The sequence below is a fragment of the Onychostoma macrolepis genome, chromosome 11, assembly GCF_012432095.1.
Source record: "Onychostoma macrolepis isolate SWU-2019 chromosome 11, ASM1243209v1, whole genome shotgun sequence".
Lineage (NCBI taxonomy): Eukaryota > Metazoa > Chordata > Actinopteri > Cypriniformes > Cyprinidae > Onychostoma > Onychostoma macrolepis.
In genome coordinates, this window is record NC_081165.1 from 3,285,335 (window position 1) to 3,311,262 (window position 25,928).

The 25,928-nt window shown below is 35.4% G+C and overlaps 1 protein-coding gene across 1 annotated transcript; it reads left to right on the forward strand.

The window, feature by feature from the left end:
* Window positions 1-2,424: 2,424 nt before the first annotated feature.
* Window positions 2,425-24,957, forward strand: rap1ab (RAP1A, member of RAS oncogene family b). Its single transcript, XM_058791524.1, has 8 exons — window positions 2,425-2,709; window positions 7,787-7,875; window positions 16,229-16,297; window positions 16,404-16,460; window positions 17,827-17,967; window positions 21,251-21,394; window positions 21,514-21,626; window positions 23,843-24,957. Exons 2-7 carry the CDS (start codon window positions 7,819-7,821, stop codon window positions 21,601-21,603), a joined length of 558 nt encoding a protein of 185 aa, XP_058647507.1. The 5' UTR covers window positions 2,425-2,709; window positions 7,787-7,818; the 3' UTR covers window positions 21,604-21,626; window positions 23,843-24,957.
* The last annotated feature ends 971 nt before the right edge of the window (window positions 24,958-25,928 follow it).

Here is a 25,928-nt window from a genome sequence, read left to right on the forward strand (position 1 = left end):
GCAAACTGCTACGCAACGTGAACGACGCGTCAAAGCTCAGAGTTACGGCGAAATTTTACAATAAAAGTCCTATTCCTACGCAGAATAGAATAGAATAGAATAGAATAGAATAGAATAGAATAGAATAGAATAGAATAGAATAGAATAGAATATTTATTAAAACTATTTCATTAAAAAAACTACCTATTTGCTTTTCAATCGGAAACAAGTGAATAGTCAACATCAATACCTTAATTAAATGATAAGCTTTGTAGATGTCTGAGAATAAAATGGGAACTACAGTATTTAATATTTAAAAAAAAAAAACACTATTAGCATTAAAATGATCAGATTCCTATTTAGACGTATTTCTATTAACACTTTTATAATATATAAAAAAGTCAGTAATCAGCTATAGTTTAATTTGAGGATGCGCAATATAGTGGTAACAGATATTTATTCATATTTTATATTATGTCAAAATACACTTTTATCATTTAACACACACACACACACACACACACACACACATATATATATATATATATATATATTGACAAATTCGTTGAACAGAGGACACTCAAATCCACGTTGTGACAATCTACTCAACCAAACTGCAGTTTGCTACCATAAATTAGACATGATTGATCTCGTACTTAAGTAGGCAACATAACATGCTATTATAATAATACTATAAATAGTATAAAAATAGTATAATAGTAGGCTATAAAAGATGCTGTAGTCACTTGCTATTTACATTATAGACTTGGTTTGTGACCTAGGTGCATCTGCAAATTATTAATTAAACTTTCTCTTAGATGATAATTTGATGCAATAATAATAATAATAAGTTAATAAAATAAATAAATAAAAATAAACCTTTGCAATATTTAGACAAACTGACATTAATGTCATTCAGTGATTTAAAAACCTTTAGTAAAACAATCAGGTGAAACATAATTTCACTGTGTAAACATGCTAAACATAATAATGATGCATATGATGTTTTATGGAATATGGACTTTTTCTTCAGGTCGCTGTTGAACAGGCCAGCCAGGGTGTCCCAATGTTCATACTATCCATCCTAAAAAGTATGTGAGATTAGAGTTAGTATGTCCCAAAGCATAGTATGTTGAAAAAGGTATGCCAAAAATCTCCGGATGGATGATTAGATTCAGAACTACAAACACGAATAAAAGCGTTAAAAACTACAAACATGGCGAATGTGCGCGACCGGTGTAGATGGCAATATTCAAAATTTAACCTGTTAAAAAAAAAGATTATATATATATATATATATATATATATATATATATATATATATATATATATATATATATATATATATATATAATTTAGCTTAGTTCTCCGCATAAAGACCCGCTGGCAGTTCAACGTGCTCCTTCTTTTCTCTCCAATAATGTGGGAAGTTTAATTAAATGAAATGTTGATGATGTTAACTGTGACAAGATGATTGACAGCGCAGTTTACAGTGACATTGTGACAGCTGCGACAGAGCGGTATGATGTAATATTATCTCCCAAAGCTTGCCTGCTCTTCTACTACACACTCAAAAGTGTGTACTTCTTCTTCACAAAAGTAGTAGGTACCAGGGTATTCTGAATTTTTGTGGCTGTTGGCATGTGTAAAGTGCATACTGCTTACCACCAACTGGTAACAATTTTTTATTTTTTCGTAAGCTAAATTATATTCTCTTATCTAACTCCGCACAACCCTAACCCTGGGAACATCAAAGTATGTGTTTATGATTGCCATATAAATATAGAGAACATAGGATCCTGGGACCATAGGTCCCTTTGCCATGTCTCTGTCATGTGTCATATAAATGTGGGTAACATGGGAACATAGGAATGACCATTTTCTGAAAAGTGGGCTTTATGTACTGAATGCAGGCAGATCTATGCGATGGTCTTAACTGTGGCTGTGTCTTGTCAAGTCATAGTGCTTTATTCAATACTGACTGTGTCAAAGCAGCTTTACAGTGTCAACAGCAAAATAGTTTGTCAATAATGCAAGAGGACAATGACAAAGAGTCATTTTTCCAGCTAAAGTCAGTTCATTGATGATTCAGTGATGTGTGCAATCAGTCAAGCGTCCAAAGCAAAGCAAGCCAAAGGCGACAGTGGCAAGGAACCAAAACTGTGACAGAATGGAGAAAAAACCTTGGGAGAAACCAGGCTCAGTTGGAGGGCCTTGTTACATTTAAGTAGAGTTACATTTACATTTTGATTAAAGGTCTGTTTTCAATGGCATGAATATGTCTAGTGCACTGAATTCAGAAGCCAAGGCTGTATATTTCTGGTGTATATTTAGATTAAGATTGAGGTTAGGGTTAAGAATAGGGTTTGGTCAGAGTTTAACCTTATTACACAAGTAAATCGTCTCATCGCGACCTTTGTTTTGTCGGGTGGCGGCCCATGATTCAGCCGGACACCGGAAGCTGTCACGAGACTCTGAGCTAAATCGCGGCGCTAGCTGGGCTCGCGCTGGAGCGCTGAGTCGGTGAGTGACAGGCGCGTTGCGTGAGCGGCTCGTGAGGTCGCATTGAGGGCAGCAGAGCCGTGTTTTTTTCTATCCCAAAGCTCGTTTCGTGTCAGCCGCAGGTGCTGTTTCGTGGAATGACCCAGTCTGCTGAGGAGATAAGGGATTGAGGTTGACTGCAGCTGAACACGCTAAAGTTTGTCGGGTTTTTCCGGCGGGTGTGTGAAGGTAGGCGGCTAAACGAGCGCGCTAACAGACACTATTGATAAGGACCGTTAATTCACTGCAAAAATTCACGAAGAGATATTAAACTATATGTGTCGTGTGATATGGGTCGTTTTATTCACTTGTAGTCCATAACTGTGCCAATAATGTTTTGCTCCTTAAATATAAAGTGATATTGAGTAGTCTTTTCCCGGCTCCAGCAGTCTTAGCATGTTAGCACGAATCTCACAGACTGAATTTCACCACATCAGAAACTGACCAAAATAAACTCTTGCTGTCGTTATAACACATTTTATAAACATCTTATAAAGAACTTCTGTCTCACCTTAAAATAAATGTGTACATTACTAGTCTAAATCGAAAGTGTGTGGTTGAAATTAACATTCTTGCCGTCATTAATCTAAATTAAACAGTCCAGTCAATGTTTTATGCTGTAGTTTAAGCATTATCAATCAAAACAGCCCTCTCTTGCAAGGTTCAGTAGTTGTGAGTCCTGTTGTATTACAATTCCCAGTTTCTGATGAGGAATTAATTGCGAGCTGATTTTTATTGCCACATTGTTTAATAACTTGATTCTATCTCAGAGTTGAGTTTAGTATCCCTAGATGACTAGGACGGATCAACTGGTTTTGCTGAATAGACGTAAATTGGCATTGGGTTTTTTTTTCTGATACCAATGTTTAGCAAAGCAGTTTTCAGTTCTCTTTGCTGGTTTTACTGTGAAATGATGTCTGAGCGAGGCTTCCTTATTCTTATCTATGGAGTGAATCATTATTATGTTGTTTTTTTATACTTTAGATGATAACTTCATGTTGGTTACACCTGTTGAAATGGATGCAAGTAAGCTCAATATGAGTCAGGTTTATGTTGAGTGGGCAAGATATTCTTCTAAGTTGTTAACCAGATAAAGTTATTTATGAAAGTAAACTGCGTCCCTTGAAACCAGTCTTCTCTGGTTTTAGGTTCAAAAGGTTGTGTGATTTGTGTCAGGCCTTGCCTAAGATTTTGCTTCCCCTTCCTCCCCACCCCACCCCACCCCACCCCACCCCAAAGCTAATTGCTGTTGTTGCTTTTGACTAAAATTACATTTGTTAATTTTTCCACTGTTTTCTCTGTTAACTGTGAACATATGCTCTTTTTCGCATTGTACTTCTGTTGTAGAAATTGATATAATTTTTAGTGCAACAGTAGTTATTTTTAGTGTAGGTGTCTGAATATTATGTTAAAAAACTTGACCATTTAACACTAGCACTCTCAATTCTATTTCTATTCTATCTACTTGATTTATTTTTATTAATTATATTTTCTGTTTTTAGATTGAGCAATACATCTGCAGTATCTGTGTTAAGACACAACAACAAATGTGTTTTGCTGGAGCAATACATCAGCTGGATTGACTGCAGTAGGGCTGTGCGATATATCGAATGCGATGATCACGCGCATCTCGTCAGTAAAGCTGGTTCCCGTGATTAGTCGTAAATCTCCATCACCTGCTTTAAAATGGAGCAGCATTTAATGCACAGAGCCGTAGTTCACTGACAAGCTAAGCAATATCGTGTTCATTATCGCAGATGAATCGCCTTTGATTATGAACGCGATATTGTGTAGCTTCTCTGTGCATTAAATGCCGCTCCATTTGAAAGCATGTGATGGAGATTTACGACTAATCACAGAACCGGCTTTACTGACGAGATGCGTGTGATCATCGCATTCGATATATCGCCCAGCCCTACTGCAGCCAATCCAGCTGATGTATTGCTCCAGCAAAACACATTTGTTGTTGTGTCTTAACACAGATATTATGGAGTTATAGTAATTAGATGGATAAAGATTAATGGCAGAAATGTAAACTATGCTTATTAACATAATGTTAATTATTTTAGACAAGTGGACTTTTTTTAATAGCCACATGCAGTTGCTGTTATGCAAATTATATGATATTAATGTGAACAATTCATTAAATAAATTGGATTACTCTCTTTCCTGTTGAGCACACAATTGTGTACATTTGTAGGTGCTATTTCTTTAAGAATCAGGAGGCGGTGCATTGGTTAGCGGTGAAATTATAAATTAAAAAATGATAAATTGTATATATCACAAAAGTGTACAGACCAGTTATCGATAGTCTTTTCCTAAAATCTTTTGGCTTCCACCTGATCCATTTCACTTGTCTCATTTCCTTATGTTTGTCTGCAGTATGTAGTAATTTATAAGAATATCACAGGCAAGCCCCGCTATAATCTTTCATCTGGTAGTTTGTCATATTCACGTGAGAACAGCATATTTCTCATCTCTTCAGCCTGAAAAACGGAAGTACAACCACATTTCCAGATATGATGTTGTCTTTTAAATTATGAGAAGAGGAGGATGGAGAAATGCAAGTTTAACGGTTTCGCATACTGACTCATCGTTTTTTAACAAGACATGCATAGGTTAAACTTAAAGCAGCACTGTCCAGAGGTGGCAGTAATTCTATGAATGTCTTTTAATTAGATTTGTGACTTTATAGTCAGGTTTGATCTTCCTTCCAAAAACAAAGGATGTGGTCTTTGTATGTTGCCGATGAGCTGGATATTTTGACAAGAACTTGAACCAGGGTGTTTTTTTTTTCTTTGATAATTTTTGACTTTACAGAGGATGATCAGTTTTCAGTATTAGTATGAAAACTTTGTTTCATAGATCACCTTGCACAGTTAGTGTGATGATTAAGAAAAGCCATTGTCCCCGATGAGGTTGACCTTTTCAATCCAGACTCTAGATTTAGTTTCTTTGTAGTGTCACACTGAAGCTGTGTTCCTCAGTCACCATCAGAGTATTCAGTTAACTAAATTCCTGAAAATGTGGTTTAAGATGATCAGTGGGATGAAAACTCTTGTAAGTTGGACGGTTGATGTTTCAGGGCTTGAAGCTGTTTGGACCATAAGAATTTGGTAAAATCCTGTGACTGTTAAGAGCAACAAATTAATCCAGTTAGAATGTAATAAACTGACAAACCGAAACCCACTATGAGGTTAAATAACGTTTTGTCTGTTTTGTCTTCCTTAACTGAGACTAAAAAGGCTGTGAACGGCAACATTCAGTTGAGAAATTGTGGTTAAGTGGCATCAGTCAGGTGGCAGTGACATTCTTTCTGTTCAAATTTTGTGCTTTGTCTTTTCATTTATCACCTGATAACACAGTGTTTTGATGCAAGTATTGATGCAATATGTTTAAGTGATTGTATCAGTACAGCCTTATGATGGTATTCAATTTAATTATAGCAAATGAGACATTCATAAAAAAAAGCAGAACTCTTTATAATTTTTCTTGGTTGGTACACTGGAACTATATATTTTTTATTTCTTTTTCCTTTTCTCACCATAAATATAACCATGGTAAGCTGGCATGGTGTTAAACTATAAACAAACATGCGCTAGTAAATTAATATTTTAAACTTGTGCTTGACATTGGAGGTCATGATAGTATTTGTTAGCTCTTAAAATATAAAATCAGTTGACTTCTAGTACTTGCATTAGACACAAAGTCTAGTTTAATGTGGGTTAAACAAACTGCCTTTCTGTCAAATGTTTGAGCTTGCTGAAGTATTGTGGGTTTCATCCAACTCACCCACCCTCCATGGCCCTCAGACTCTCTCTGGACCTTTATTTGCAGTCTTAAAGTATTATCCTATGACTTCAAAGACTTTCATCAGAGCAGCTGTTATGGTCCACAGATTGTTCAGTCTGCCTTTGATGATGATCAGGGAGGTTTAGCTGTGTTCATGCTGTGTGGAGGTATCAGCCTATCCACGCCATCCTTACATGGAAAGAACAGTCTGAGTGAATCCGGTAATGATACCATACTTGAGTGGGCAAGGTAAATATGTATTGTTGTTTGAATGTGTCTATTTGTGTCCTAGGGAAACAAACAGAAGAAAATGAGAATGAAAGTGTTTCATTGGCTATTGAGTACTGACATGCAACAATTAGCTTGTTTCCGAACATAATTTGAATTATTTGGAGTTGCAGCTGTTTTTTGGGAGCCAAGAGGTGTGGTCATACGCTATATCTCTCCATCTTGTTTGCGTGCAAGTGTTTTTTCCAGACATCATGAGCGACTGGAAGTCATTTGCTTCTGAAATGCTCCTAATCACATCTGAGTTTTAGTTCTACATTACCTCTGGTCATTTTCCCTCTCGGTGGCCTCAGTTTGGCATCTCATCGCCTTTTCTACACTGCCGTTACCATTAAAGGAAGAAAATTCTCCTCCCTGCATGCCGACCAATCCTGCAAAAGCTGAAATGGACCAAAGCTTTCGAGCAACAGCACCTATGAACCTCTCCAAGTAACACTGGATGAGATTAGTTCCTTGAGTGCACACAGCCTGGCCACTGTTTGGATTTGGCCCCTCACCACAGAGGCGTAACTTCAGAAGACCTGTTTTTGGCTGCATGTGTGTTTACTATATGAAAGCCAGCAGAATGGTTTCCCTGTGACACCTTTTCAGACAAAAGGGATTGTCCTATATGTATTATTCATTCTGAACAGGTCCCACATGGTTGTAGCAGCATTTGGAGAAGAGATTAAGTTGTTGATTTTAAAGAATGTTCGTTCAAGGTCTGGTGGAGTAAATGGTTTTTGCTGATCAATGTATGTGGCATGCTTTGTACATAAAGCTATTCAGACTGCAACTCTGGTTTATTTATTTTAAAAGCCAATGGTGGTTAACCATTATCTTGGTTAAGTTTCCCACATAGTAACATAAATGCACATTCTGTCCTGTTATACAACAGACTTGGGTTTTTATGTCATAGCAGATTTCGTTCCTCCACCATCCTCTTTCCTGTCATTGATTTGCGGCGTCCAGATCAGTGTGGGCCTGCTGATATGGGTTAAATCTATGTAGGCTCAGCAGGCCTCAGTCCTGGCTCTAGATTGCACACTTCCATCCAGAACCCACAGCTGCTTTGTGTTTAAGAGGTCATGCTTGCAATATCCCCCACCTGGGCTACGATCCAGGATGCTCTCTACACCACACACACAAACTAACACGTATCAATATGTGGAGACCTACTCATTCTGTTGTCTTATCTTGTTTGTAGAGCACTGAGGAGTCTGGTGAAGAGACCCTGCCATGCGTGAATACAAGCTTGTGGTGTTGGGCTCTGGCGGTGTGGGCAAATCAGCCCTGGTAAGTACAGTATACCATGTCATCTTCACCAAACCTCAGAGCAGCTGGACTCCACTGCTTAGCCAAGCAATGATGTGATCCACAGTAATGATCAGTAGATCATCAGTAGACCATGGCTTTGGTTTTCTCTGATTGTCATTTGGTTCTGTAGCTGTAAAGGTCTTCAGAAATCATTCTAGCATGCTGTTATTATTACTGGTGCTCAATTATTAATAATGGTAGTTATTCTATTAAAAATAGCTGCGCTGCTGTAAACGGTGGTATTTAAAAATTAAAAAAAAAATGTTTAAGGATTCTTTGAATAGGAAGTAAAAAAAAACAGAATTTATGTGAAATAGAAATCTTTTGTAAAATTCTGATTGGCTTTAGGCCTTTCCACACTGAGTGCGATGCAAAAAAGCGAGGTGAATTGCCGACGAACGGTGCTTTGACACAGAGCGAGAAACGATTGTTCACCTTCTATTAATTCACGCCTGATACATATCTGAGGAAAAAATACATTGTTGTATTGCGTATACAACAATGTATTTTTCCTCAGATATGTATCTCGTATATGGATTTAACATTGTCTGCTGTAAATAAATAAAGTTTGGTTCTACACCAGAAACGCAAACTATTTATAATGCTTACAAGAATAAATTGTAAAATATCAAACTACACTGTGTAAAATGTATGTAATTATTAATGTATTTGCTTAAAACCCACTTTAAACCATCATCGAGTGCTTGTAATAACTTCCGATCGTTGACTCTGATTCTATAATAGGCAGACATGCACTCTTTGTATGTTTAATAACGCTACACTGCTTAAACATCCTTTATTGTTATAAAAATACCATGAGTTGCATAAAACGCATAAAGAAAATATATTGTCATAATCATCTGTCTATTTGCTGTCATATTTTGTGTAGAATAATGCTTCACTCAATTACATTTTTTTTTTTAATACGGAACATCTAAAGTGAACACAATCTGACTCTGAAAGTCCTCTACTTCGGTGTTTTTACGCTCGTGCTCAATACAGTTTTCTGAGCTTTTAGCGCCGTCGAGTCATCCTTTTGGGTAACAGCAGTTGCTCTGGCCACATGATGTAATGCTAAAATCTTATTGGACGGCCCGTGTTTTCGCTTTGCGAAACTGAAAAGATTCGACGGACTGGTTCGGAAAAAAAACATTCGCATTTTCGGTGCATGAATATTCGCGGTCTATGTGGAAGCATCCATAGAAATCTATTGTTTTATTCCAGCACGTCGTCGCGTCCAATATTCATTTCACTTTTTCGCGCTCTGTGTGGAAAGGCCTTAACTGTCACTTTTAATCAATGTAATGTATCCTTGCTGAATAAAAGTATTAATTTTATTATCTGATTTTAGCCCAAACATTTGAATGGCAGAGTTCTCTACATTGATGATAGGAAATGTTTCTTGAGCACCAAATAAGCATATTAAAATAATTTCTGAATAATCATGAGACACTGGAGACTGCAGTAATGTGTTAAAGTGCAGGCATGAAAATACAGGGCTCAATAACAGGAATTTCTACTGGCCCAGTTGTTAAAATTTTTACTAGCCCTGTCTAAATCTTCCAGATATTTTTGGTGTTCTCTGTAGGGATGTTCATTTCGGTTATTTTTCCTAAACGACAACCGATGCTCGTTAACCGATTATTAACCGTTAACCGACAAGATTATTTTAAATTAGAACTGAATTAAATTAGAAAGAATAAGTGTCTGTGACCCGTTAAAAATACTAACATTTGTTTTCCGGGGATTAATTTTACATGCGCAAAAAGCAGCAAACAACAGAACATAAGGATTCACATGGTCATCATGGCTATCACATCACGCACCTGCAGCGCTTCTGCAGCGGAGAAAAACATAATAAAGCTAGGCGCTATATAGCCTATATATATTAAAACAAATAAATTAGGCCTATACGAGAAAATATATTTTCACTTAAATCATAATTTAAGAAAACAAAAGAAAAACTGTGCAACAAGTAGGAAACCAAGGCAGAAAGTGGCCTATTTTACAATTCCGATTATCTTCATGACTAAAAAGAGTAGTTGCTTCCACTGTTACAAGGGGGGAAAAAATCAAGTGATTGCTCCAGCGCCGCATGTGCGCACACAGTAAAGCATTCTAACTTAACAATGCAGCCTGTTCATTATCATTATTAAAAACAATCAGTCAAACATATGGGAAAAAACAAAGTTTTACGTTAAACAGTTTTGCTCAGTTTAAATATGTAGTAAAATCTGTCCCGTTAAGCGTTATCACCGTACCACCGTGAAGTTATGCAAAACATTTTGTTTTACGTGAATATTGGAACGCGAGTGAATTAGGCCTATACATAAAAGGTAAATAATATTTTGGCATTCAAATACATCACGAATACGGAAACATTTGATTTTGTATGAATGAGAGACCCAACATTGGTTTCAGTTTCCTTTAGCCTAAATGAATTAGTTTTGGTTTGTCGTTTATATAGCTAGGCCTATAGCTTCTTACATTTTTAATTCTTGTTCTTTTCTAAATAGCCTACTGTTAATTGAAAGGATGTGTTGTGGAGTGAGGGGACCTAAAATAGCCTAGCTATGTTTACAGTGTTTATTATAATGTTTGTAATTCGCGTCGGCCTATTTCTGAATGAAATAATAAAATGCGACTTATGTTTTTTTTTCTCTCTCTCTAAAAAAACATATTTTTTTTTATACGCATAGCTTATTTTAACCATGCAGCAAACCTTTTAAAATATTTTGATAAATTACTGAAAAAACCGTTTAACTGATTGTATTAATCAGTCAAAATTCTTATCGGTCGGTTAATGGTTAAACGGTTAAAATGAACATCCCTAGTTCTCTGAATTCAAGTGCTTCCCAATGGATCTCACAGCACTGGTCGTGTGATCAAGACGATCAGCAATTATTATTAACTGTAATCTGTAGGGATGTAACGATTCACTCAACTCACGATTCGATTCACGATTTTGATTTCATGATTTGATTTGATTCGATTCACGATTTAACAAAATTAGATTTAAGACAAATTATAAATAAAATGTCCTTTTATTATTGCTTGGATAAAATGCTGCATGTTTCTTTGTGAAACTGAAATATAACACTATAATAATATAGCACTTGCATATTATTGCTCTTTTGTTGGTTTTGATTCTGTTGTCCTCATTTGTAAGTCGCTTTGGATAAAAGCGTCTGCTAAAAACTAAATGTAAATGTGATGTAAATATAAATAACAAAACTAAATTGAAATTTAAAAAAACCCAAATCAAATAAATCAATTCATATAAACAAAATAAGGCTTTGTCTGTGCTCTTTCCATTTAAAATTAGAGGCAACCACTGCATTTTAATCATGATCCAAACAAAGATGCTGCATACATGCAACATGAGCAGTTTTTAATCTAAATAATTTTTTGAACTTTTGAAATTTGAAGCAAAAACAGAATGGTCTCACTTCAGTTTTGTGAAACTACATAAAATATATCTGCATGAAACCGAAACAGCAGACGAGCTGAATGAGATGCAGATTCACTCTCTGCCAGCAGGTGTTGCTTAAAGCGTTTCCTTGGTTTCCGCTGTGAAGAAAGCAGCGCTGCACTTATGAAATTTAATACGCATTATACTGAGGCAAGATGAAAAGAAAAAAAACATCTAAACTTTTCTAAAGACAGTAAGTTGCCCTCAGACATGCATTCAAGTGCCCCTATTATGGATTTTTGAAAATTACCATTCATGCAGTGTGTAACACAGCTCTGAGTGAATGAAAACATCCTGCAAAGTTTTAAATCTGAAAGTGCACCATGTATAAAGTTATTGTTTCTGAAAAGAAAGAGTCGACTCTGAATCATTGAAACAAGTTGGTTTTTAAAACGAATCCCAAGCCGCTTCTTGTTGACGTCAACATGAAACTTTAGCATATTGCCTGCCCACTTGTTGCACGCACAGACCTGGGAAAACTTGATTTTCACATTGGTCTGAATGAAAATGCAAATTCATTCTTTGCCACTAGGTGCCGCTTTTGGAGCGGTAAAAGCTCCCAAACACTGCTTTAAGTGAAATCGGCCAATCACCACAGATCGTCACATGCAAAGAAGGGGTTTGGAAATATGAATCATTGAACGAATCGTTTGGGAGTTGTTGAGCAAATAAGGTAAAAATAAATGTATATTATAAGAAAATGAAAGTGTTTCTTGACCTTGCGTGCATGTCAACCTGTTGTTGGGGACTCTCAAAACCAAAATATGAACCTTTCATAACCCATAAAAGGGGCACTTTCATATAAACTCCTACCCCTAATTGAATCGCGATTTGTTTAGCATCTTAACTGATTTGAATCGTCTTTCAACCAGCTCGCAGTTAATCGTTACATCCCTAGTAATCTGCTCATGCCAAGCTGAAAATTGGTCCATTGGTGTTGCCATTAACGCGGTTTCATTCCACTTTTGGAACATAAACATTATATTGAACAGTTATCAAACATGTATTATCGTTCTATCAAGGGGAAAATATATTGTTACAATTAGCATTATCGTTTTATTGTCTAACCCTATTATGACGTCACGCTCTGTAGCTCCTTTAAAAAATAAATGAATTCAACATAAAACGAATAACAAATCCAAAATGCTGCAAACCTGCAGCTTTAAAGTTTATCTTTTAATTCAAATAAGAGGTTGTGCCAGGGGTACATTCTTCGTACATGGATTAATCAGTTGGCGATTTGAAATGATCCAGGTTTGTCAAGTTCTTCGAAGCTCATCCCGGAGTTGCTGTCATAGCAACAGGTCCGTTAGCTCAAACCTGCTTGGGAGCAGGCTCTTTTCATGTAAACAGTATTGGAGTGCATCTTTTTAAGTCAAGGTGATACTGAAAGTCTGTCCCAGCCACTGCTACTTTCTGCTTTCTTATTAAACCAGGAAAAAGTTATTTTGCAAATAATTAAAATCGTAATCTATAGATAATAAGACACAACAAATTTTACTCATTGTTTTTATTTTGCTTTAATTTTACTTACTCAGTAAGTTAATTATCTGAGCCGTGCATTAATTTGAGCAGTGAGCGCTCATCAAATCTCAAAATACTTTTATGATGCACAATCATTTTAAACACAGTTATGTGTTAGATGGATTAAGAAACTTTACTCATGTATCACGTATAACAAATCAGCTTCAAAATTAAATAAATTGCTAATTACAATACTCTTGACATTTGAAGAATACAAAGCCTGTACAAATTTTTATTCCTAGTAAAAAAATAATCCATTTAAAATAGATTTATTTCATACGAAGTATAGTTCAAATCTATTAACACTTACTGACATATCGTTCGAGACTTACTGATATAAAAATCATAATTAAACTTTATTTGGAGTACTAGTTGTGCACAATGCACTTTATGCAATTTAGCAGACTTTTAAGTATACCAGTTCAGTGTACAGTTACGTTTTTTTTATTAAGTACATATATAAATATGTAGATGTATTTGTAGTATACTTAACACAAAATAAATGTATTTCAAATACATTTAAGTATATTTATTTTTTACTAGTGATGTCATTTTGCTCACAAGGTTGTTGTTTTTTTTTAATCTTAATTATATGATGTAATTAAGTTGCTGTCTTGAAGCCAGCCAATCACTGCACTGCTGATTAGGGATGTAACGATTACCGGTTTGACGATAAATCATGATAAAATTTCCCACGGTTAATATTACCGTTTCATATTTTAATTATTAAAATCTTTACTGCGATTTGAACAACTCAGAATAAATAAATACTGTCCAGCATAAAGCACAGTTTTCAGTAACAGTCTCACGTGTGCACAGCATGCAGAGTAGTTTAGTTTTAAGTGAAAATAGTGCGGAAAAGCTGGGAGGTTTTAAAAGAGTGTTACAGGAATTATACAAATAAATATATGAATTAATTAATTATATGAATGTACCTCTGAAGGTTTTGACTGTTTTCAGAAACGATTTGATGGTATTTTTTTTTTTTTTTCATTTTCGCTCCATGTAATACCTAAAGGAAGTGTTCTTAATCGCAATACTGCTTTGTCTATGGAGTTTATGGTAAACAGCTGTATTCAGCTTTTCCGTATAAAGCACCACCTAGTATCAGAGAGTGGATTTACAGAGACTAGCCAAAAATGGACCGAATTTGCATGCCCTGCTGTAAATTTTGACCAGTTGATGAAAAACAAGCTTATGTGGATTCTACACATTTAAATAATACACAAGTTATCTAGATTTATTTATGGAACAGATAAAATACATATAATCATTTATTAATCGATTATAATTTTGACATAACACTTTTCTTTATTTAAAGGCTGAAATGTGAGGTTTATATTTTTATGAAACTCTTTCAATGCTTTATTTGAAAATTTACATTAGATATTTGAACATGCTATTAGATAAACTGTTGTCAGTCAAGTTGTCATTTAAAATCCGAATGTCATTGGTAATGTTATTGTTTTACTGATTACGCAAATAAAAAGTTATTTGTTGTTTGTTGGTTTTTAAATATAAAACTTGGTCAATTGATGTATGTGTCGGTACTTTTTGAACATCTCCAGCACATTTTAACAATACCGTGATAATTTTGGTGACTAATCGTGATAAGAAATTTTCATACCATTACATCCCTACTGCTGATCATGGTTTTGAGTATCGATAACCCCTTTCCAGTGAACATTAACACAAAGTAATCAAAGACAACTTAAAAAGGATATTTTAATTAGGGATGCACCGAAATTAAAATTCTTGGCCGAAGCCGAACAAAATGGAACACTGGGCGAAGGCGAATACAACACGGTTTTCGCATTCTTTTCCCCAGGCCTGTTTTCCATTTTTTATTTTTTTTTTTTGTCACCACTGCATAAATTAAATATCCAAAATGTGCTTTTTACTGTTTTGTCCTGCTTTTCAAAAAAATAAATAAATAAATAAATTACAAAACAACAATTTAAAAATATTTACTTAACACTGAACATTTTTTTAACATTCTATCAGACATTATACCAACAAAGCAAAATTTAACTAAAAATTAATAAGTTACTAAAATAATATTTTTGGGCCATTTTGAGACCTCCTTCTTGAATCAGGCATGTATTTTTTTACTGTACAAATAAATGCAGCCTTGCTGAGCAGAAGAGAATTCTTTTAAAACATACTACAGATCCCAATTTGAACACTATTGACATTGAATGTTATAATAAATGTATAGAGCTGTTGTAGGGTAATTATTATTATTTTTATTTTACTTTACAGAACAACAGTAAAATTACAATACTAACATTTATGAATGTTGATGGAGTTGTTGCTTTTTCTTAGACTTTATTTTGGCAGAAACCCGCTGGAAGATTTTAGTGCTTCTTTTTGTTGACAACAGCATGCAGATATTTAAATGATTCTCATTACGAATTTGGGAAGATGTTTGTAGCACTTATCACATTGTCATGTGTCTTTAAAAAAAAAAAAATTTACTGAGCAAAAGACGAGTAGGCTACAGTGTTTTAACGCAGATGTTCCTCGCGCTTTGGACTTTGAACCCTGGCACCGCGAGCTCGTGCAGCGCTGTTTGAATACATGCAATCCCTGCTTGTATTAGAAAACATAACATTCTGCAGTTTATTTACTAATCAGTTGAGGCTATTTCGCGATTTCAATCATCATAGTAACCAGCATCAACCATCTCTTCCTCTTCTCATCGGAGACATGAGATGCAGCGCTAAGCATCTAACTGTCGGTGCTTCGTGCTTGGAATTATTTTTGCGTCTTTCTCTGACAGTTTTAAATACTTTCACACTGCAGACGTGTTTGCTGCATTAGTGCGCGCCTCTATTTGATCGCGTCACGTCATTGTTCGGTACAATTTATTCGGTCTTTTCGCTTATTACAATTTCGGTTGCCGAACATTCGGTGCATCCCTAATTTTAATCTAATCCGCTAACTTGTTTGAAGAACACAATTAGCCAGAGATCAGTTATCAGGATTGAAAGATCTGGCATCTGTCAGATCATCTCCGATGTACGAAGTGAGGTATGAAGAATGGACCCCAGAACACACAGATCTTCTATTGGTCAAACATCATGTGATATAAATTTGCAGGTCAAAGTTCACCAAAATTTAGGATGCAGCAAAATTAACAACTTTTTCATATAAACTTGTTTCTGGTCTCCCACATTTGCGTATGTCAGAGGGACAAAAAGTGTATCGTGACCAACCTTTCACCCCCTCAGAGAAAATATGGTGGTTGTTTTTTTTAAACTTTTGACAATGACTTGTGTACAGCTTTCTATGAAACATTCTCTGGCTCTAATTTGATATCTGTGTCTCTTGCAGACGGTCCAGTTTGTCCAGGGAATTTTTGTGGAGAAATATGACCCCACAATAGAAGACTCCTATAGGAAGGTAGAAATTCTGTGCTCAGTAGACTTTCCTGTATTTTGTTCAATACCCCAGTGAATAAATGGAAGCTTATTTCGGTTTCATTTCTTCTCTTCTTCTCCTCATGCAGCAAGTGGAAGTGGATGGCCAGCAGTGCATGTTGGAGATCCTGGACACAGCAGGAACAGTAAGTCCTTTTGGCCTCCCTGTTTCCACACTTCAGCCAGCAACAGCTGGCAACGTACTGTAACCACATTAGCGGAGAAAAAAAGATTTCACAGCTCTGTACCCGATTTTGGGTAGACCCAAATCACTTCTTATCCAAACCTGACGTGCAAAAATAAATTTTTTAAAAGAAAAACCCGATGGAAAAGTTTGTAAAAATCAACTGGACCCAAATGCAAAAGTTGGTGATGTGCACAGCTTGTAGCCCTGCATGCCAGTGGTGAGTGGTGACAACTGGGTATGATACAAACCTACCTCAGTTGTCGATTAAATTTATTCTCTGATCCTTCTTCATAACATTTGTTAGCTATATATTTTTAACCTATGTTGCCAGATAATGTCAATTTTACTTTTTGTATGTCAAAAATGTGGGAGAATAGCCTGTTTTCTGTGAAATTTCACAAATTGTTTTGTTTGAGGGAAGAAAAAAAAAGAAAATCTACAGTAATGCTTAAATTTTTGTTAATTTGATTTAGTTAATTAATTTTGGAATCATCAACTGCATTTAGATATTTTTATTTTTGTATTTTTTTTTTTTTTATCTGGCAGAAGATTTCTGCAAGCAATTCCAAGCAGATAAACTGCTTATGTTGCACCTCAGATGACAAGGAATTTATATTTGTGTTAATATTAACAAGTAAATCCCCTACCTTCATTCTCACAAATGGCTCGGGTACATTGCAGAGTGCAGGTTATAAGGACCGCATAATGCTGCTGCTGGTTTGGTAATTTACACACAGAATCATAGTTTGAATGAGAAGGATGTAATCAAATTATTGATATGTATTTGTTATAAATAATAAAATATTGTTTAACGGGCAAAACAAAAATCTAAAGTTGGCATATTTAAAATAAATAAATTCACGTCTTTTCAGGTCCATTCGGTAAAAGAACACCCATTTAAAATCACCCGAGACCCAAAACAACTAATATCATACCCAGCTCATGTCTGAAGTTTTGAATCAGATTCAGGGTTAAACTGTGTGTTTCCAGATTCAAGTGGACCCGTGAAGACCTCTAGCTCTCAGAGATTAGACTGTAAAGGTCTTGAAAGTCCATAGCATAATGTGATGTTTAATCGTGCATTAATATTTGCAGAGAAAAGACCTAAAATAATGTAAGATATTACATCACAGTATATATTTTTAACAAAATCCGAGACGTTTCTGTCCCTTCACTGAAAGTCAGTTCACCCAAAACTTTGACGCTTCAAAAAGTTATTTTGTATTTTAGAATTTTTTGAAGTGTCGGAGTTTACATAGTAACACTTTTAAAGTAAACACTTGTGCTTTTTTTCATTGTGTACTTTTTCCCTCTTTCTCTTTCAGGAGCAGTTCACAGCTATGAGGGACTTGTATATGAAGAACGGTCAGGGCTTTGCTCTTGTGTACTCAATCACAGCGCAGTCCACATTCAACGACCTGCAGGACTTAAGAGAGCAGATCCTACGAGTAAAGGACACAGAGGATGTAAGTATGAGAAAACATTCATGTTGAGTGGACGTTGATGTATGGATGCATGCAAAGAGAAGCATTTTAGAGACTTAGTTTAACAAATCACTGCCTTACTAAAACATTTTTTTTTTTTTTTCATCACAAGCCACCTGGTAGTTGCTTACACCGTTTAAAGTACCATTATCGCTTTCTCTCTTTCTTTCTATGTCAGTAACATTTAGAAAATCAAAGTTTTCTCCCTGTATACATTTTGTATAATGGTTTGCTGATTATTTGTATTAAACAAGTGAGACAATTTAGTGTGCAGTTTAGTCTGACATGTTACATGGAAATTGAATGTTAAAATTGTAGCAATCTATAACAAATATGCTTAACTTTTATATTGCCTACAATATTGTGAATATTCTATATATTTCCCAACTCTAAGCAAAGCAAGAGTACTGATGAAATGAGTCTGTTATCCCATGGGTCTATTCACCATCTCTGCAGCAGCCCACCCTCAACCCAAGTCTTCTGGCTTGCCTCTGTTCTATGTCAGTCATGAGATGTCCTTTTTTGGACATGTGTGGAAAGAACACTGTGTGTGTGTGTGTGTGTGTGTGTGTAGTGTGAAGCACTGGCCCAGGGGATCACAGCTATGAGCAGTTAACATCCCTGGAATGTTTTGATTGGCCTTACACCGTGTGCGTCTCTTTCTGTCTCTCATCATGCTGCTTCTGCGGGTTGGACCGCACTATAAGTCCAGATCCCCAGCAAAGGTTCAGATCTATTGAGGCTGGAAGGCATGAATGGGCCACACATCAGTTGAATATGTCTATTTGAGGCCAGCTGTTCTCAAGAGAGTATGAGTGAATTCTTTGCATTCTGGTTTTATCTCACGTAATAATTATAGTTAATGATTCCATAATTACATTTGAGGGAGCACCCATAGTTAATCATAAATAACTGAATGTTTGTTGTTAGATGCAAATGGCAAGGACAACGCAATAAAAAGTTGTCATCTTTGTGTTTAATGTTTATTTTGAGGCTCCAGATTTTTCATTTTCAGATCAGACTGCTCATAGTTCTGCCAAAACAATTCTTTCGCTGGGTGCTGTAGATACAGTCATTCATGTCGTGTTATTTTATTATGATTTTTTTTTTTCCTTCACTTTGCCTGTTCTTGAATCTGTTTTTAATTTTTCTTTTAACAAAGCAGAACAAATCCATAATATTTCTGGTAGGTTCTTTTAAAAATGGAACCAGTTCTGATTTGCTCTGGAGTCATTTTTTTCTACAACTTGACTGATGTCTGATGTTGGACATAAAAGTCAAAGAAAGTCTGTACAATGTTTGTCTGTTGTTTTGGACCCCATTGACTTTAATTGTATGGACAAAAATGGTTGAAATATTTCAAAATATCTTTTGTTTTCCACAGAAGAAAGGTTCTGTTCACACAGCAGGGCTTTGCTGAAAATACGGTTGTGAGTTCTGTTAAGGTCTGTGTTTGGTAGGGGTGTAACGGTACACAAACATGACGGTTCGGTATGTACCTCGGTTTTGATGTATGGTTTGTTAGGGTTGGACAACATTTGGCCGAGATACAACTATTTGAAAATCTGGAATCTGAGGGTGCAAAAATCTCTAAATATTGAGAAAATCAACCTTTTAAAGTTGTTCAAATCAAGTTCTTAGCAATGCATATTACTAATCAAAAATTAAGTTTTAATGTATTTACAGTAAGAAAATTACAAAATATCTTCATGGAACATGATCTTTACTTAATATCCTAATGAGTTTTGGCATAAAAGAAAAAATGATAATTTTGACCCAAACAATGTATTTTTGGCTATTGCTACAAATATACTCCAGCGACTTAAGACTGGTTTTGTGGTCCAGGGTCACATATAACAATTTACAGTCATACCTTGTTTCATATAATATTTATTTAAACATATACATTAAATAATTAAGACGTCACTAACAAGTAAATATAATGAAGTATAGTCTAAATAGAAAATTTCCGCACCGTCACAACCCTAGTGATGGCTGAGATGTCAATTCATATTTATTTTGCATTAAAACTAGTAATAAAGAGGAAGGGATGGTCGTGCTGCCAATTTGACTGAGGCGGTAGAATACGGTGAGATGTCATGCCACATCACAGAATGCCAAAGCAGCATTTATTGTCTGAATTTCCTGCGTACCGAACCGAAAGACCCGTACCGAAAATTCTCAGTTCGAATAAGTGTACTGTTACACCCATAGTGTTTGTTTACAGAATGCAGCTCTCAATCCTGTGAATAACTGAACTGTGTGAACGTAACTGTATTAGGGAGTCAAATACTGGACCGTATTCTTCTGCTGTGTGAACATAGCCACATCACATAGTTTGAAACAACGTGAGGTTAAGTAAATCATTACAGAATTTATTTTATTTTTTTTTTTTTTCACACTTAAACTATTCCTTTAAGTGTGACTGTGAGTTGGTTTGTTATTGCTTTTATGCTATCACTCTCAGATAGTTCTGTCCTTGTCCCCAGCCTGATTTGGTGCCATTTAGTTTAAAGCTGAAACATGGCATTCCTAGTTCTGTTTCTCTACAGAGGCTTGTGCTGAAATATCTGGCCTGACCACTACCTCTTCCTGGTTTGTTTAGATTTTAAACCTTTTCCATCTGGCCAGTCCAAACATGGCAGGCTTCTGGTGCTTGAAGAGTAGTCTAGTGAGAGAATCGCTCTGTGTGCTCTCCACTGTTTAAGGCCACAGAAGGAAATGGGAAAACTGACAGTGTCCTGCATCTTTCTAGGTGGCATTAAATCAATCACCTCTGCACTCACACCGTTTTACACACTGCAGACTGTTGTTGACCACGTGTGATGTCTTTGTTCTTTTACCAGACACATTGCTTATTATAAGCAAGTAACCAATAAACTGAACAAAGTAACTTGTTTACAGCTTATAGACCGACTACAACAGCTGACCAACTTGGTGAAAATATTATTACAAAGCTCAGTTTTTCTTTTCTTCTTAGAGTCTACCATAATAGGTGCTTACTGAGGTTTTAGTTGTGGCTGGTATGATTGTGCACATTTAAATCATGTCTGATAAGTGGTTTGGTGACAGCTTTTCAGGTATAAAATTTAGAAAAACGTTTGGCATCTTTCATCTTCACTGGTTTAATAAACTGTAAATGTTCCAAAACTAGCCTACAATGCATTCATAAATGTTGCATAACCGTTTAGTTTCAGTGGTGAACTGGAAGACCCGCATAATTACCTTTGTGTAACTTTCTTTTTCTCCCCCTCTCCGACTGTAGGTGCCAATGATCCTGGTGGGAAATAAATGTGATCTGGAGGATGAGAGGGTGGTGGGGAAAGAACAGGGGCAAAATCTGGCCCGGCAGTGGAACAACTGTGCCTTTCTAGAGTCCTCCGCCAAATCGAAGATCAACGTCCTTGATGTGAGCTTGTAACATTTACTCACACTTGACATTTCCTCCATTTAGAACATATTCCATAGTTTCATGTTTATATTGAGTACTTTAAAGAGTATCTGTTTATTTTTCTTTGCACATTGCAGATCTTCTATGACTTGGTCAGACAAATTAACAGGAAAACACCAGTGGAAAAGAAGAAAGCGAAAAAGAAATCCAATTGTATCCTCCTGTAGAGCCAGCAGCAGCTCAGAGCCAGGTCTGTCATCATGTCACAGTTATATCATCCAACATTGATTTATTCAAAGCTTCTCCCAGCTACATTATTTTTCATAGACTGATATATTGCTCAGGCCAAATAATTTCCCAGTATTCAGAAATTGAGACCGTGAGATGGGGTTGCATGATATTAAAGAAAAATGTGATGTGTAATATTTAATATGTGCTACAAGTATAAATGTATTAAAATTAAAACATTTAAAACCTGGAAAATATCTAACCAAAATAATACAGATGCTGCGTATCAAAACGGATCAACTGTCTTGACTGGCCGATAGTTTTTATTTATTCATTTATTTTTGTTTTAAGCTTTTGTAATTAGCTCTGTCATAACTTGTTATATCTAAAGTCTCTTCTCATTGTCTGTAACTGAATTAATGTAATGACAAAAGTTTACTTATTGGTTAAAGATTATTTACAAACAATTTCTTATATTAGTATTATATTGAATTATTTGGTTTAAAGTAATTAGATTATCTCTCTTTTCATTTAGTTACTTTCATTACATGTTGTTGCTCATTTTATTCTGGGCATATCCCAGTTATTTTTAATAAGCTTTGTATTATACTCTACCTTTCAAACTTGCTATTATTATTATTTTACTTGCTGTTGATTGGGATTGAAGCCAATGATAGCAGCTGAAACTAGGGATGCACGATATTGGATTTTTGCCAGTACATGCCGATAATTTTCAACTCATTTTGGCCGATGTCGATACCGATATATAATTATATATATTATATCATTATTATATATTGAAAATAACTATAAATTTATAAAACTATATATTAATCACTGCATTTTTTTTTTTATCAGAAAGATGCAGTAGTAACCGTAACATTTTATTTTATGATTTAACATTTGTTAATGGTCTAAAAATAATAGTAAAAATTCTGAAAATCTTTTAGAGCTCATAATTTGTTTAAAAATATATAACATATTACACATTAATGAATAAATCAGTATATATAAAATTATTTGTCATGTTTTTTTTTTTTGTTCATGTAAGCTATAGCTTCTGACCTTTTTAAATTAAAACACACTCATGATTTTGACATCAATTACCGCTTTATTTAATCAGAAACAGTCTAAATATTATTTGTGTATTTTGCTTTCATTTTATTAGAAGTAGGCCAACAGCGCCCCCTATGGAATAAATACTCTTTATTGAGCAGGCATTAGGACCTGGGGGAGGCTGCCGCTGCACGTGCTATTACTGTTTACTCCATAGCACAGAAGGCCAGAAACACAGATTTGCCAATCACCATTCAGGCAAAACTTTGCTTCAAGAAAAGGCCACAGTGCTAATGTGATGCGATGCCAATATTTATATTTAAAGTCATTATCGGCCGATTCCGATATTGGTCCGATAATATCATGCATTCCTAGCTGAAACCAATAGAAGATGAGACTTTCCGGGGCAACTCCCTGGTATCACACACTAAACGCGTCGTTTTGTACTTGCATGCCCAAGGTGGCAGTCCAAACAGTAAACGTAATCCGGCAAAAGTTTGCATTGACAAGTGGCATTGACAAGTTTAAAGTTTGGTGTTTAACAAAAATGGTGCAAATGGAAAAGTCAAAGTGTGATCTATGACATTTCTGTTTATGAAGCATAGACTTTCAGTCCTCAAAACCATGAGACGTAAATGTAGGTATACAAATTTCATATTCGCGGTCTCTCTCACAGTGTGCAGATTGAACTCTTTTGCAAGTGCGTGCACGCACACACCAGTTGCGTACCAAGTTTAATCTTTGCTTTATTTACTGTAAGGCCTGTTTCATACCACACACACAATAGCAGCATATTTATTTTGGTGCTCTGAAAGTTACAACATTCATCACTGCAAAAGTGGGTGCAAGTGAAGTTTCAGTGCAGTGCCCTTTTTTGCTGCATGAACTCAGCTGAAAAGGCATTATATGAGTGCAATATTTGCAGTATAGGCTTTTATTAATCAACATTCCAGCAAGGTGTTCAGCATTTAGGTCTGATCATGTGAAGCCATGTATTTGCTTGTGCAATTTCTATTAAAAAAAAATCTTCAGTAAGTTGGTTTACTTAAACGTTTCCACTAGAGAGCAGCATTTGCTCAGTCTATAGCAGTTAGAATGACTTGTGTGTTGTATTATGTGGTAAATGTGCTTCAATATGAGTTTGTTTTTATTGGATTTTTATTTTTTATTTTTTCTGTGCAGAATGCTGTAATGAAGAACTGTTAGCTTGTTTGGATCATGCCAGCATTCCCATCCTCAGTGAGTGATTCAATGGAACAGCTGACTGACTGACTCAAAGCAGCACCGGAAATGGCAAAAAAGAACAACTCTTTTATTTCCCCTTTATGTTGGCAGTAAAATTTGAGGAGAAACTCAATTTCCCAGAAGCAATTTCAGTAGAACTGAGAACGTCTCAACATTTCCCGGACCTTCTGGACTTTTTACGTCACTGACCGTGGCTGATGAAGAAATTAAACAAACCTCATATTAACATAATAGTGAAGATTAACCTCCATAAACACAATTTTCAGTTACTCTACCAAATGAATCTTAGGGTATAATACCTTGGGATTTTTTTATTTATCTTTCATTTCCCTTTACGCTGAAAATCTGGTGGCAATATTTAAAATCCTTCAACTTCCTCTAAAAACCCATGGATACATCTGTTCAGAAACTTCAAGACCTGCACTGTCAAGAAGGAGAAAATCACTGAAATTTCACGACAAATATGTTTTTAAGACTCTTTCCCATAAACTCTTGAACTCTGTGCTTTTCAATGGCCTCATCACCTGTTGAAGAAGCAGGACGAGAAATCAGAGTTAACAGTATTCATTTGCGCAATACCGCATGTTCAAGGACATGAAGGATGACAGCGTTTAATATCCAGTTATCAGCAGACAGCATGTGTAGATGTTGTAAATGATGTCAAGTTCAGTTGTTTTCTCTCATAAGTTGTACTTCCATTTATGATAGTGTGTAAATGTCTATAAATGACAAACATGTATGTAAATGTTTTGCTGACAACTATGGACGCGTTCATCGGAAAGTACTGCCCCCATTCCCAATGTGACATTATTTTGTATTCAGTCACTTGGTTTTCCTAGCTCATATATCATATTCTAATGCCATTCTGTTTCATAAAGATTGTTTCATAAGTAAACAGGCCTTTTATAGTGCAAAAAGTGGGGGAAGGAACGTTCGATTTCTATGTCTATCGAGACTGAAATATATTGTACTAAACCAACTATTTCCTCTTGTGTTTTTCTGTCAAAAGATCTGGCTTTTAAAGATTATTAAATTTTAGTACCTTTTCATTATTTCTGCCAGTTTGTATTTTATTGGTTTATCAAGATTAACAAGATTGTTTTATGTCTCTCCTGGTATATTCTTAAAGGGCTAATTTCTCCGATTGATAGAATAATGGTCTGTAAACCAAAGGAAATTTTTTTTTGTTTTGTTTTTGTTTTTCTGACAAGAATATTGAGATCCTCCAGGGAATTCATGTTACATGCATGGCAAAAGTAGAGCAGCTTAACCTCAGGGCTTGAACTGCTGCTTTAGGACAATGTTAAATGAGGCAAAAATGTGAACCTAGCAATTCTACAATTGACATCAAAGACTTAAGAACTGGGATTTCATGTAATTTTTTATAAACAAACAGGACTGAATAACGTCAATATTATTTTTCATAGTCAAGAATGATCAAATTGTGAAAAAAATCAGCAGACAGATCAGATCAGCACAAATATAACCACAGTATTAAAATGAATTAACATGCATTTTGTTTACATTCAGAAATGTCTTAGTTTAAACATTTTAACACTATTATAATTGCATGAATTACAGTATGCCAGCAAAACAACACTGCCAACATGCAAAGAATTGTATCAAAGAAATTTAAGTATCCTGTTTTTTTTGTTTTGTTTTTGTTTTTCTGACAAGAATATTGAGATCCTCCAGGGAATTCATGTTACATGCATGGCAAAAGTAGAGCAGCTTAACCTCAGGGCTTGAACTGCTGCTTTAGGACAATGTTAAATGAGGCAAAAATGTGAACCTAGCAATTCTACAATTGACATCAAAGACTTAAGAACTGGGATTTCATTTAATTTTTTATAAACAAACAGGACTGAATAACGTCAATATTAGTTTTCATAGTCAAGAATGATCAAATTGTGAAAAAAATCAGCAGACAGATCAGATCAGCACAAATATAACCACAGTATTAAAATGAATTAACATGCATTTTGTTTACATTCAGAAATGTCTTAGTTTAAACATTTTAACA